Here is a 14,924-nt window from a genome sequence, read left to right on the forward strand (position 1 = left end):
TGTCTGCCTCCAAAAGCACCACTAAAATAAAGCAAAATGCCTGAATCATCCATTTATTTATTTTATACCCATAAATCACTTTTCACAATCTTCTTGGAAGACAACAGCATTTTAATTCCCATTTTCTTTTCTTTTTTTTTTTTGGCCAAGGGTAATTGGTCCAAAACAAAGCAGGAGTTCACAGCGACATGGAATGTCTAAAACATGGTTCAGAGTGAATAACACGCATCGATAATGAGCCATAACAGATAACCATCAACTTCCAGAACAAAACTCAAGCTGTCTGAATGCCGACATTTGGGATCTCAAACCGCAGAGCGCAACAACGCAATTCTGAAGAACAGGAGGCACCTTATAGATATTACCAGTCAGAGATGGAAACTGGTAAGTCCAAAAACTATTACATAAGTAATGCCTTAATTTTCTCCACGTGCTTAGCGCTTGCTAAGGCTAAAAGACTGAGGAAGGGGTTCAGGACATAGTCACACTGCTGCATCTTCATGTTCCAGATAATCAGGAAAATACGTGACGCAACAAACAGACAAAATTAGCTTTGCAATTGCAACAACAGTATTCACATTACTAAACCCCCACCCCGGAATGTTTGGGAGATCTTTTGACTTGTCAGTCAATATTAATCTCACGTCAGTGCTAGGAATGAAACTTTCAAGTTAAGCTTTACAATTACGAAACAAGAGACAAATCAGTGAAAACACGACACGCAAATGTTTGCATGTTACAGATGAGTATTGGCACTAAATGCGGGATTAGTAAATACTGTGCGTTTATAATCTACTCTATACTAAACCTCACCATCTACTTAGAGAAATGTTCATCCAAATGTGTTTTGGAGGAGTACAACAGCTTTTACAATTTGGCCAATTAGATCTATTAAGAACATTGGCTCCATGTTGTATCTTGATGTTCCTCCGCCATGTGTACACGCTGACGCCGCAGTTTACCATGTCAGGTTTGTAGCAGAGATTTAATTTTGTACCTACAGACTACATGTAAAAAAAAAAAAAAAAAAAAGCTTCTTCAGCTCTTCTGTTTCCCTGGTAACCACAAGAATCTATCCCAAAAAATTATGTTCAGTCACGTATCACTTTTTGGTTCCAAAGGATGACAAACTATGCAATTATCATGTTGTGCCTGTGGCGCAGAAAAAAAATATCAGGACTGTCGCTCATCCAAACAAACGGCATCAGAAGAGGACCTCAGTGGGTAAAGACGCTTCACACCCCATTTAAAAGTCAACAGTTAGGAATGCGTCACACCGCCATATTAGAACACAATTGAAACCATGACTTAAACTCAGACTTAAAAAAAAAAAAAAAAAAATGCACATCTGCAGGTCTCCTTGGAATAAATGGCCAATTCCACGACAGCCAGGCCCATCGCGGCTTTCAATAGTCCTGCTGTGATCTAGGTGTCCCAAAGAATTATGTTTAGTCCAGTATTTCTTCATCCTTTTGAGAATAAGAATTCTCTTGGAAGGCTAGATCACAGCAGGAAAACTGAAAGCAGTAATGGACGCGACCATCTCATAGGATTGCCAAAAGTAGGTTATTTCCCAAATAATTCTAAATAGAATTTTACAAAATTTTGTTCCAACACAGGAAGATATTTGTGAAGACAACACCATAAATAATTGAAGTAACAGTTTTATACCAGGTGTTACTAATATTTCTTCATTTAAAGACCCTTTCAATTTTTCCCCCATCATTTGTGTCACAAAAGGAATTTTCTTTGACACAACTATTATTTTGTCCCTTGGTATTCTAATAGAAGATTCATAAACTTGGGTCACCAATATAATCAAAATGGCCCTTTCCCTACGCTACATGCGACAATTTTAGTTTCATGGAGTTGAAGAAACGTGGTGCCCTTTCAACTGTTAGACAGTGCCAAAAAGAACAGAAAATGTAAACAGAAAACATCCATCACTACAGACCCCGCTGAGAAGTATGCTGGATTAAAATCTTGACAGATTTACATGAAGGTTTTGCTGGATATCTGCTGGGCAGGTAAGACAACACTCACACAGGTCTGTGTCGGCTATCAATATTAACGCTACAACAGTCTTACTTAGTTTGCCAAAAGTAGTTGATGGGGAGACTGTTTTATCGCAGCTTCGCAATTTTTTTCTAGTTATAAGACATAGAATTCAGAGTAACCAGTTCTCACTGATTGCAGCATGATTGTTGAACCTTGTACATGGGCTTCCTCCTCCATGTGAAGTGCAAGATCTTACAGTGCAAACTCACCATGGAATCCCCCCAGAAGTAAGTACTTTACCATCAAAGTTCACTTTCATTTTGCAGTATACCACCAAAATAAAAAGGTACATTAAAATAATGAGAATTCAACAAATGTATTAAACTGAAAGGGACTAGATCTTGAAATCCATGCACATTTGTGACTATGTCTCTACAGACAAAAATGCACACTTGTGAGTATGTCTGTCTGTCGACGGACATACAAGTGTGCATTTTTTTAAAACCCTTAAATTTTGTAAATCTATTGAGAAATGTTTGAGAAATGGCTAAATTCATCCAATGCAAGTGGCATCTGATATCTAAGGATTATTACATCTATGATGTGGTCCCATCTCAGGGTCCAAACCTGAATAAGGCTACCAATGTAACAAAGGTTCTTGTCCCCCACCAAAAAAAAGAAAGCTTAAACTGCTGGGGTTAATGGCATTGTTGTCCCTGCTACGCCCAAGTGTATTTGCATATGAGATGGGAATCTGAAGAAGGTTGTAGAAAAAGACAACACAGAAGTTAAGACTGAGTGATGATGCTATTTGAATGTCATCTTCCAGTTGATTAGTTTAATCTGCAATGATCATTTGCCTACAACCTAAATTAGTCAACCTAATTCTCGCACATTTAACCCATTGGTTATGACAAGAAGCACCTAGTGATACGACAAGGATTGAAAAAAAAAGACATGTAAAAATAAAATCAATTAAGACATAATTGCAGTCAGATTGTGCAGTAGAGGGAATGTGTGTCTTCTAATGAGTTGGATACATATTTGGCATTTTTCTTCACGGCATTGAAAATTGTTGCTTCCTGCAGATGGGGCAGAAACTGAAGGAACACAAGGCAGGTAGGTTGGTGTCTGGTGACGTAGTAATGATTGAGGATCTCGCTCTGCCCTTTTCACACCATTTTCAGAAACTGTTCCACTGTATCTGCTTCCACCGCCTCAGAAAACATTTCGTAGTTCTGTGAAAAAGAAAATAAACAGAACAGGGACTGACCTTTGACACTGCCGATTTCACATAGAGAGGAATATGTTGGAATTAGGACATTAACCTGAGGATGTTATTTATCGTCTCTGTAACCTCATCTTCAGACAAGCTGATATTATAATTAAATAGCCAGTGGTAGGCACAGTTCCACTAATCTGCTAACCGTTAATTATCAAAGCTAATGCTTTCATTAGCATTTTAGTTTTCCAGATAACTTTGAAAACCATCAGCGGACCAATTAGTTTCTGATAAATTTAGTTCTGATCTTTTTTTGACCGCTAACATATTTTTGTGGGCATAGTGAATAAAGCTTAACGGTTAAACATTTGTAAAGTCTGAAATCAAAGATTTCAGTGCCTACCTGTTACATGTTTTGTAGCGGACAGACAGCCATGAATGGTAGAGCTTTATCCTCTGCAGTCAGAAGAGCGCTGACGACCAGAGAGAATGGAAGAGCGGGGGGGGGGGGGGGGGGGGGGGGGGTGTTTAATTTATCTTCACATCATAGTACATACCTCCCGGCATATCACTGGAGTCATGCACAGGCAGACAGTTTTGACTTATGGTTATGATTTTAAACATGATGAATCACTTAGCAAACAGAATTTTCAGTTTTCAAATTTCCTTTATTTTTTTTTTTACAAATGAAAAAAATGACATATTTACAAATACAGATTTATCTGTAAAACCCACCACACGTTTCAGTATATGGTTATGTTATTTCTTCCCCCAGTTCTTTCTGTAACACTGTCCCTTACAAAGTACAAACTTGAACTATTCTGCACTTTTAAATTTATTCAAAGTCACATCAAAGCTAATCAGGCCTGGGCCCTGCAAGAACCTCTCTTACAGACAAGATCCACTCTTACAGAACCCAGAACAATGGATACAAGCAGTTTTTAATACAGGATTACATACGTGTGACAGAGGCAGACCTTATTTCGCAAAATCCTTCTCTTAGTGGCCCCCATGGGCACTCAAGGAAGGTCCATCCCCCTGCCCCAGGCCCGAGCAATAACGGGGGAGACATATGATTTATAATTGTAACTTAACTGTCTTTATCTTAAGTGGTACAAACTGGTTAAATCCAGTTCTACATGCACATACCAAGAGAGAACAAAGGAAAATGAGAATAAGAAAGTAAAAGTATAACCCTAAATGATATAACTACCTTAATACCAAAACAAGTACAGAAAACAAATAAAGAAAACCACAAATGAACACAAATATATCTAACAGTTATACCGACCAACCAACCACTGCTGACATCAGGAAACTAATGTTCCAATAATGCATTGCGGCATGTGTGTCTAAATGCTAAAACCTTCCAAATTAGTGCATTACTTTACAACTAAAGCATACAGCTGATATTTTAACTTTGTAAAACGACAGACGTGACGTTAATTTCAATAAGTTGTCTGGAATTAGTTTGTTTAAAATTAACCATAAGTCAAAACTGTCTGCCTGTGCATGACTCCAGTGATATGTTGGCAGGTCCGTACGGTGTAAAGATAAATTATCTTTTCTTCTTCTCTCCTTTGTTTCTGGTCACCAGGTCTCTTTTGCTGAAAGAAAACTGATCTAAGACAGAAGTGCTGACTCGTTCTTGTGTCAGTAGCTGCCAGCGTACTGAAGTCAATACTGGAAGTTACCGGTTTAACTTTTATCTGTAACTTCTGCTAAATTTTTTAAGTATTTATCGGTTTAGCTTTATAAAAGTTAACCGTTAATCTGCTAACTGAAAGGTTATGAAGCTAACTTTTTGGCTAGCTGTGCCCACCACTGTAAATAGCTGAGCTGTCAAAGAAGGTCGTGGATTCTTGATGTAATAATTAAATGTAAACTGAATAATAATCAGATGTGGTGCACTCACCCCACAGTACTGGTCTTCATTGCAGAGCTGGGGAGGGGCGGCTAAGGAGTCTCCTACTTTTCTTCTCATTTCATCACGAAGTTCACTGCTCACAGAAATATCAATGAGCTCATAGTCGATGCCCTTACTATCGAGGATTCGCATAATTTCTGTTTGCTGAGACTTCACCTGAGAAAAGCAAACAAAAACAAAATTGGCTTCAGTTAGAAATGTGAGCAATCACATACCGAGAAACAATTCAACCAAGTTAGGGCTAATAATGGGCCATTTTAAAAATAGATATTTCAAACAGGCTATCAAGATTAGGTACACAAGCAGCATCCATGAAACGCTGAGTCTTTGAGGAGTGAAGACGGGATGTCAACAAATGTCTGAGAAATGTATTAAAATGTTCCTCAAAAAAAATGACTGGAAGGGATTTGCACATTTCCCCCTCTACCATGCAAAATACGAGGAGATATCAAAAAGTTTTGAGCCTCAAACAGCTAGAGCAAGATATTTGGATTTCTAATATTTCATTTTTCAACATAGTCCCCTTCCAACTCCATACACTTGTTCCTTCTAGTTTGCCAGTCATTGATGCCCGATCGGTAGAACTCAACATCTTGGTCCCCTAACCAGCCCTCTGCTGCAGCACTCAGCTCGTCATCCTCAAATCTCTGGCCTGAAGGTATTTTTCCAGCCTGGAAAAGCAGTGGAAGTCGCTAGGGGCTAGGTCTGGAGAATAGGGTGGGTGAGGAAGAAGTTCATAACCACACTCACGCAGAGAGTCCATGGCAACCCGGTGTCGCAAACTGAACACTCTGCTCCTAAAAATCATCCCACCGATTGCATCTGTGCATGCGTCATTTCGGACCACAGCAGCATGTCTGAGACGGAGTCTCTTCACCCAAAGCAATCAAATGGATTAATGTTATTATTAACCATCAGATGATAAAGGTAAACCCACTTAAATCATTCTAAAGTCAGTTTTAAGCAGAAACTCAATGAAATTCCATGACACTTTGAAATGGCCGACGCACAGTGAACGCATCAGCTAGCAGCTCATTTAGCCGTGGCGCTCTGATCGATTCCGCCACCTTTTATGATGAAATAATTCTGAATTTATGTGGAAATGATTGTTGTACAAAAGCTTCAGATATCTGTCACTGAAACAGATGACTGGATAATTCGTGAACCGCATCATCGGGGGGACCGATTTCTAGGGGGACCGTTCGGTCGACGACACTGGTGGTGTGGACTGGTGCGTTATCCTGGTGAAGCAGAATGCCACAACTGACACTGGAGAGTATGTTTCCCCCCCCCCCACAGTGTTATGACTCAACAACTGAAGTGGGCAATATGATCCTACATGAAATAAGTAGCTAAAGCATTGATGTAGATCAGGTGTGATGCATTGTAATATCCAACTGGGAAAAATGTGCAAGGCTCAAAACTTTTTGACATCCCCTTGTATCATTAAACGCTTTAAGGAATCCAGAGTAATTTCCATGTGTAAAAGGGAAGAGAAAAAGACCAAGGTGAAAACTCATGATTTCCAATCCTTCAGATAGAATAGTCTGTCATTGTACCAGGGGGGCAACAAAAATTAGGGGTGCTCCCAAAGACTTACTGTTCTCCAGAAAGAAAATTCTTTATACTACAACTATAATAATTTGAATTTCACTAGTTATCAAACATAAAAACTAACGTTTGCATCTTTTAAAAAAGCTACAAGGATTAATAATTATCACAGGACTGATAAAAGACAACCATTTGTATAACCCATTAATCAATACGGGTTCTTTTAAATCCAAATTCTGATTCCAACTTCTTAAATGTGAATACTTCCTGGTTTATGTCACTACTCTCTTTACGCCCATCTGTTGGTGAACCAAATATCTTTGGATTGTGGACAAAAACAAGACATTTGAATGCATCATCTTGGGCTCTGGGGAACACTGCTGTATATTTTTCACCATTTTAAGAATTAACCAATTACAAAAGGAAATTAGCTGTAGCCCTGCCGCTTGGCGCTGCCAACCGTGGCTAAAACCCTGTTTACCAGATAGCTCAGAAGATCTTTAATCCGGAGGTCAAATATTGGAGTTCTATTTTTCCATCTGAGTAAAGTAAGCCTCTTAGCTATTAGTGCTGTGAAAGCAACAGGACTGTATCAACCATCGTTTTCTGGTTAAATTCTTTACGCTAACTCACCATCTACTACAAACAGTCCTTGGATTTGGGTTCACACAAACAAGTGGAGTTCAACAATGACACATTACCGTTTTTCTCAATTGCTAAGACACATTTCTCGAAAGCTGCTCTCTTTTTCTCTAAACTGTAAACACAAAACCCAATTTTCAAGCTACATTCACAAAACCCCAGACTCTTCTTGGAAAAACAAACTACGTTGTCAAATCGTACCCTGAGTTGATCACAACTAAAAACTACTACTGATGAGTCTCTAAACACTACACAGAAAAATAGAAAATACAATGTTCAGGACATGAAGCTGTAGAAAATAATATTTATTGTTCACTGTAGGCTAAATGCAGGTTGCAAAACAAACAAAAAACCTGTGCATTTAGCACTTATACATAGTATACAAAAAAGTACAAATAACAGAAATCCTGTGCATTTACATGTAGCACTTGTACAGAACAAAAACTAACAGAACTCATGTGTATTTAGCACCTGTATACAGTAAGCCTATGTAAAAATAAAGTAGAAAAATATACATGCAATACTAGTTAGACTGACCCTCCATTACAATACACTGGCTCAGTGATGTACTGAAACGTATTTCCTTACAGTATACTGTGGTACAGTATATAGTACAGTCATACAGTAATTCCTGTCAACATTTACATACTATAATGTCAGAAAAGGTCATGACCTGTTCTCTTCTCTAAATCTTGGGATTCTGGTGGACACAATGAATCTACTGATGTTTGGTTGGACCCTTTGTCCGTCCTCCTTCAGGCTCATACCGTGGACAAGAACACGGTCAATCACAGTAGCTCTGATTTCATCAGATGTTACTGTTCTTTGTCTTCGTTGACCACCATCTCCTCTTCTCAGATTTCTAACCGTTGTCGTGCCTCACAAACCAGTGCTCTCTGAACTGGATTATATATGTTCCCTCACATCACTGGACACAAGTGTGTTCAGTTTTGAGTTGTGTTCAACAGGTGACACCAGCGCTTTAACTGGGTTTGACTTTTGCCACCTGTGTTCACCATTATGTAACAGGTGCATCACAATGAAAATGTGTTGACAAGTTGTGTCTAAACAGGTGAAAAGTGCTGATGGTTTTGACAAAAGAGTGACTGATTCCATCAGTGGGTTCAGAGAACAGAGTTTAGTGTTTTAGCAACTGAGAAAAACTGTTAGCAATAATCTGGCAAACAAGCGTATGCGTTGACTGCACTAAAGCATGCAAGATAAACCTGTGAGAAATTTATGAAAAAGGTAGTTATTGCTGGTCTTATTGAGTTTAATGATATCAGCAGTGAACACGTCACTGTGAAAGGAAGCATTCAAACAAAAGACTTAAGAGCGCATTAATGGTAATGTGGCATTTCTGTTAATCCTCTTGAATTTGGCTGAAAATTCAGCCAAAACTACCAAAATTCAGGTCATTGTCCAAATACTTATGAACCTGGCTGCACGGAATACGCAAAAACACAAATGTAAGTTCCTACGGTTATGATTAGCTACAGAAAACATCTGGCTGCCTCCTCTGGGTTTAAAACAAAGGCACAAAAGAAGATTCAACATCCAGTTTGCACAGGAAGTTCAGCGACTGTTCCTTTAAAAAAAAGGTCAGCTTTATCGGCCTTCAGGAGTGATTATTAACAGACCTTTCGCAATCTTTCTCAAGCCGCCGAGGACGCTGGGAGGGCCTGTTTGTAATGCGACCACACCTCAGCAACGCTCTTCCTGTCAGCCGGCGAGCTGCCAAACTCAAACACTTAAACATGTTTTTCTTGCTTCTTTCTCACAAACAGTGAAAGACGCTTCAACCACAAAGTGTTAACCGAGCAACAACATTTAACACGCAGCGTCAGGGTCAGCACCACTTTTTTACCCACCGGGTAAAAATGAACACATTACTTATGAGAGGATTAAAAACATCTCACTAAGCTCTTACAGTGCAAGAATTCCTCACACAAACAAGATACAGCAGATAGTTTTGTTTTTTTCAGTAAATATGGCAAAAACAGTTAACTGATTCTTCATGAAGTCTGACTGCTTTAGTGCAGGATGACAGAAACAGACTCCAGACTCGTTAAGAAAAAGGCAGGTTAAATTATTTTGTTTGTAACACTCGAGTTAAATTTGGCTGGAGTCAACAACTTGCTCCTTATCGATCTGGAACTGCCTCAACAAGAGCATCAAACCTGTGCCAACGTGCCCAGGAGGGGAGCCAAAGCAAGGTTTTATTAAAGACGACCTGAAGGCCTGGAGCACACCCCAAGTGCCACATGCACGTCAGCGTGTGGTAATTTCTATTTAGTTGTCCAAGTTAAAAGATTGAAAACATTGCGCACTAATGTGAGCAACATGTCGCAGACGCATGTACCGCACTGCTCCAGTGCCCCGTCCACACAGAGACGGGTTCAGGCATACCCACTAACATTTTGTATTCACATGGAACTGGCATTTTCATTGGCCTAAAATAACACTTTTTGAAAACAGGCCCCAGAGTGGATAAATCTGAAAATGTCGAATTTGCATCTATATGTGGACAAGAAATATGAAACTTTTCTGAAATAATGTCATAGCCGCATATCTCTACGCTCAGTCACAAATAACGAATAACATAATGTTGCTGATGGAGTAATTTAACATACTTTTTTGTCTTGGTGGATCCTTAATGGGATTTATTTTCATTGCTAGCAGAATGCTGAAGAGATGAATGAACACTGAATGTGAATAAAGGGATCGTTGTGACTAATAAAATAATTGCAGAAAGGACTTTCACCTTTTAAAATAAGCTATTTTTTCTTCTTGTTGGAAGTGCGACAAAGCATCGCCATCCAGGTTCAGGCTGAGAAACGCAGGCAGAACAAACACCGAGGGACTTCTTTAAAAACACTGTTTATTCGCAAGTAATTTCCATGACAGGAAATTAAAGTATTTCCAGATGTCATCTTCCAAAACAAGGGCATCTTATATGGACAACAATTTTCATATGTGATGATGAATCCAGTTGAAAGCATGCAACAGGTCAGATAAAAAGACTTTATATTTACTCTGTGTACCGCTTTGCAAAGTTCTCGCATCTGCTGCTACATTAATTAGCTTCTTACACCAGTTATGTGCACACTCCATGTCTTCTGGGAGCATTACAGCGCTTATACAGGACTGGCATATGCACCACAGCATCTTCAAGCAGTCTGACTGTTTTTGTGTGGACAGCGATATTTCTTGAAAAGGTGCTGTGTTTATGGGCCACTTTTTGAAAAAGACAAAAAAAAAGATCGTAAATGGAAAATTTAGCTTCCGTGTGGACAAGGCCACACAGCAAGGAACAGCAATATTACACAAGAGCAATCTGAGATTTCTGACATCCGCCAAGCCAGATCGCCTCCAAAATTCAGTAGCGTCTTCCATGCCCAAAAATCTATCTGTGGTGCAAATGTTGGCAAAATCCATGCAGTAATTTTGACGTAATCTTGCTAACAGACAGACAAATAAATAAATAAATGGCAATAATTTTCTTACATCCTTGGCAGACGTAAAAATGAACACCTTTTAATGGCGTTTCTATGACTGGAAAAGAAGTCAATTAAAATAAAAAACAGAAATACATTTTTTTTTAACTATTTCTATGATTGAAGAAGTTAAATGACTGCTGTCTGGATACAAGAAGTCACTTTCTGCTCTTTACTTTTCTGAACACTCCAACTACACCCAGGTGGACCTCTGTGACTCAGAACCTGGATTGTAAAAATAAACTAACAAAAAAAAAAAAAGCTGATTGCGAGTCTACATGTATTGATGTTTTTTAAAGTTTATATGTCATAAAACGTTCGACATGAGGTGTGCTTTCACTGAGATGCTGTATCAGCCAAGATCCTGTTCAGACTGAGACTGCTCGCCCGATAGCATTCAGACCTGTTTTTAAAATCCGGCTCATCCTACACACACATCCAAACTCAAGCCGGCTCCAGCCAAATTCAATCCGCATGTGTGGGTATCTGGACTCACGCTGCGTTCAGATGTCGGCGTCAGAAAAATACACAGTTGTCACAGAAGAATTTCTAGTGTCTGCAGCAGCAGACTGCAGGTACATGAGGCATGCAAATTTTTCCACTGATAACGAGACAAAGATTTACTTAAGTGAAAGACATAAGAGTTTTAGCATTTTGCACAACAGTGTTACATTAAAAACAGGAAGCTCTGCCTCTGATGGCAGCTTAAAAAGTTAACTTTTTATAAGATTATAAATTAATTCCTTTCTGAATGGTCTCACAAGTTACTCACGTTTACCTGTTTGAAACCAGGCGATTCTCTGCACTTAATAATCCAGCTCTCACGGTCCATTTTTCCTCCTTGTTAAAGACAAAACACATCCAGAGATGGCAGAATTCCGCTACCTCTAGCTGTGAATGCGGCAGCTGCACACCGTGATAGCACTTGCTGTCAAAGGTTAAAAATGTTCTTTTTCATGATGCAAATGTGCGGTGCTGCATATGGCTGCACCTTCATCAGGTGGTCCAGTCATACTGATTATTAATTGGAGTCTTAAATTTAATAACTTGGCTGGACTAAGGGGTTATTGAAATGAAAATCAACGCACTTACAAGAAATAGAATAATTGTAACAATTCTGTTCATGGGCTGTTCAGTCTTGGCAGAAGTCTAAGTTTTCTGAAAGCCCTTCTGAATTCAATAACATGAATTTAGATTACCACAAAACCTTAAAGTGACTGATTTTTGAATGAAGTTTGGTGCGAACTTCTGTCAAACAGAAGCTTGTATCCGCTACATTTATTCAACACTAACATTATTTATCACCACGACATTGTGACATTACTCATTTTTAAGTTATGGAAATTTATTATTTGTAAAGAATAATAATCTAATCATGACCGATGGGGTATTTATTACACGATTAAGCAAAGGAAGCGGAAGTAATTATTCCGAATGCGCAGGTCATTCACCAGAAATTGACAAAACAAGCAAATAATTTTTTTTTATTTTTTGTACACCTGTAGTTTAGTATAATGTGATTAAACAGGATGAGACAAACCATCAGACAGTCACTCGGGCCTGTCAGAAAGAAGCGAATCTGTCGCTGGGTGTGTCTTTGACGGAACATCGTTAAAGAATGTCGACAAACTCTGGAATCAAAACCGAAACGTTGATTATTAAAAAATACACCCCGGAATAGTAACTCACCGTGCGTGAGGCCGCGACAGTCGTGTAATAGAGTTTGATTCCCATCGCTGCAGGTCCGTGCACCGTCTTTGTGTCTCTGCCGAGCACCTTTCTGTCGTTTCTGTAAAGCTGGAACATTAAAGCAGGGTGGGGCTTCCTTCAAAATTAAAGCACCATTTCCACCCCACCCCCAAAAAAGAAATTAAAGCACCATTTCCCCCTCAACCCAAAAAGAAGGCACTCAACTTCTTATTTTTTAATCGCTCAGCATGGGAATTGATCATTTGTGGCCTCGTGCAGTTTCTTCCAGGGAAAGAAGAAAGAAACAAAGAAAGAAAAAACAAACCCTAAAAACTGCATCATCCAGCTTCTTTTAAGTTGAAAAACCCTGCCTTTTCAGCAAGATGCTGTGATGTCACTGCAGCGACTTTTTGAGCAAACGAGAGGAGAGGTTTTATTTAGTTATTTATTTTTGCAGATTTTTCACTCAGTTGTTGTGTCCAGTTCAGCCAAAGGGCTTCTTTTGCCCCCTACAGGTTTCATAGAGGATATACAATGTGGCCACCCTTACGGGTTGTTTGAGGTGTCCCGTCTAAAACAAAGGATGAGGATGTGAGGATGGCATCAGTCCAATCAGAGGTCATTCCTTAGGGACACGGCGGTGTGAGGGTTCCTGATCTTTCAAACCAAAACTGGAAAACGTCCACATATGAAGCCAGTTTATTTGTTTTAACATTATGACCCCTAGAGTGTCTAAAGGATCTCATTTTGGACACCAAGAACATTCAAATCATGTTTGCTCCTCAAATGACCAACATCAGGAGAAAAGAACATGCTGGTGATGTTTTCCTGAAGTCCAGACGTGACTTACTGGTCCAGCGAGGTTGACCAAATGGAAAGTGATGGAGTTCATCCCGAGCCAACCGATATGATCATCAACACTTTGAGGTCAGTTAAGTTTAATGAGCTGATAAATTTAATTTGGCATCAACATGAGGCCGGCTCGGTCTGCAGTGAGTCACAGTGGAGGAATGTCGGAGAGCATCCGAGAAAATTCAGCTGATTCAGTGAATTCAGAGTCACTGAGCCGTGCACTTTGTATCAGAACACATCCATAGAACTGGATCCCGACCGTAGACGCAGGCAGCAAGCATCGGCTACAGTACTACCTCAAAAAACATGAAAAACCTGTTGTTGGACGCAAAGATACAAGACATCAGAGGTTCTGTGAGCTGTAAACATCACCATACAAATGTACACGTAAATACTGTATTTATATCTGTATGTATGACATCATCATATGGCTTCTGTGTGACTTCATCACTCATCCTGATCAATCACAAACATTTTGCTGATCAATATATGCTTTAGATCATCCATCTAGGCTTGTTTTTTTGTTTTTTTAGAGGTGTTTTTCAGACCATGTTTTCTGTGACTTTTAACCAAAATCTAATTCCCACGAGATATCATTCAAGAAATATTCCCAGCAAGTATGAAGGAAGTCCGTCTGGATTTATCTTGTCCACAGCCAGATAGACACACACACACACGTCAACAATAGGGTATAAAATCTTAGGGAGTATGTCGGTGTACATCTCTTCCTCACAAAATGATACGTATCTTGATACATGTTGCAATACATCTAGTGCAGCAGATTACTGAAACAATCATGAAAATGGTGATAAAAGCATCAAATTCGGCAGAAATACTCCTTAGACCCTCATCTTTTGAAAAAACCGATTGGCCACTTGAATTTTCAATTGGTGGTCAGGTAGGGGTCAATTGAAGAATTACACAGAGGTCAAAATTAAAAGATCCAATCATATTGAAAAATATTCCACATTATTTGCCTGATCATAAAGATTCCAAAAAGGTATAGTTTGGACCAGGGGTGGGCAACGAGGGCCGAGACACTGCAGGTTTTCCTTGCAACCAATCACCTCAGCAGGTGGGTTGCTGATGAGCTTCTACCTTGAACATAAACACCTGGTCGTCTTGAAATTACCTGCTGAAACACCTGATCATTAATGAAATCACCTGCTGAGGTGACTGGTAGCAAGGAAAACCTGCAGTGCTTTGGCCCTTCATGGCACATGATTGCCCACCCCTGGTTTGGACTATCTGTGACTGAATTCTATGGAGTTACGGGATAAAAACAGCAAGAATGGTGACAAAGCTCAGTTTAATTTTATACAGGGGTCTAAAGTTAAAGTTGCTCCAATTTTGGTAAAAAGTGATGGAAATTATTGGTTGAGCTAATAGGATTAATAAATGGAATAGTTTTGACAGTGTTTAATGCTTGGTCTCCAAAGAAAAGATCAAACAAGGTCTACGTCTATTGGATTCTATGACATGTGACATATGTTACCCCATAACGTGATAAATAAGGATGATACATGGTCCAAACTATTCCTTTTTA

The 14,924-nt window shown here is 39.3% G+C and overlaps 1 protein-coding gene across 1 annotated transcript; it reads right to left on the bottom strand.

Annotated features, from left to right (window-relative positions):
• Window positions 1-40: 40 nt before the first annotated feature.
• sh3bgrl3 (SH3 domain binding glutamate-rich protein like 3) lies at window positions 41-12,677 on the bottom strand. Its single transcript, XM_034160138.1, has 3 exons — window positions 12,527-12,677; window positions 5,136-5,303; window positions 41-3,236 (listed from the first exon to the last, which is right to left on the bottom strand). The coding sequence occupies exons 1-3, from the start codon at window positions 12,641-12,643 to the stop codon at window positions 3,171-3,173; spliced, it is 351 nt and encodes a 116-aa protein (XP_034016029.1). The 5' UTR covers window positions 12,644-12,677; the 3' UTR covers window positions 41-3,170.
• Between the last annotated feature and the right edge of the window lie 2,247 nt (window positions 12,678-14,924).

Source organism: Thalassophryne amazonica, chromosome 20 (assembly GCF_902500255.1).
Source record: "Thalassophryne amazonica chromosome 20, fThaAma1.1, whole genome shotgun sequence".
Taxonomy (NCBI): Eukaryota; Metazoa; Chordata; class Actinopteri; order Batrachoidiformes; family Batrachoididae; genus Thalassophryne; species Thalassophryne amazonica.

Coding starts and splice junctions, on each gene's coding strand:
- sh3bgrl3 (XM_034160138.1), bottom strand. CDS start 12,643: ATGTTCCAGCTTTACAGAAACGACAGAAAGGTGCTCGGCAGAGACACA. Junction 5,304..12,526: donor CTGTCGCGGCCTCACGCACG/GTGAGTTACTAT, acceptor TGCTTTTCTCAG/GTGAAGTCTCAGCAAACAGA. Junction 3,237..5,135: donor ATGAAGACCAGTACTGTGGG/GTGAGTGCACCA, acceptor TCTTTTTCACAG/AACTACGAAATGTTTTCTGA.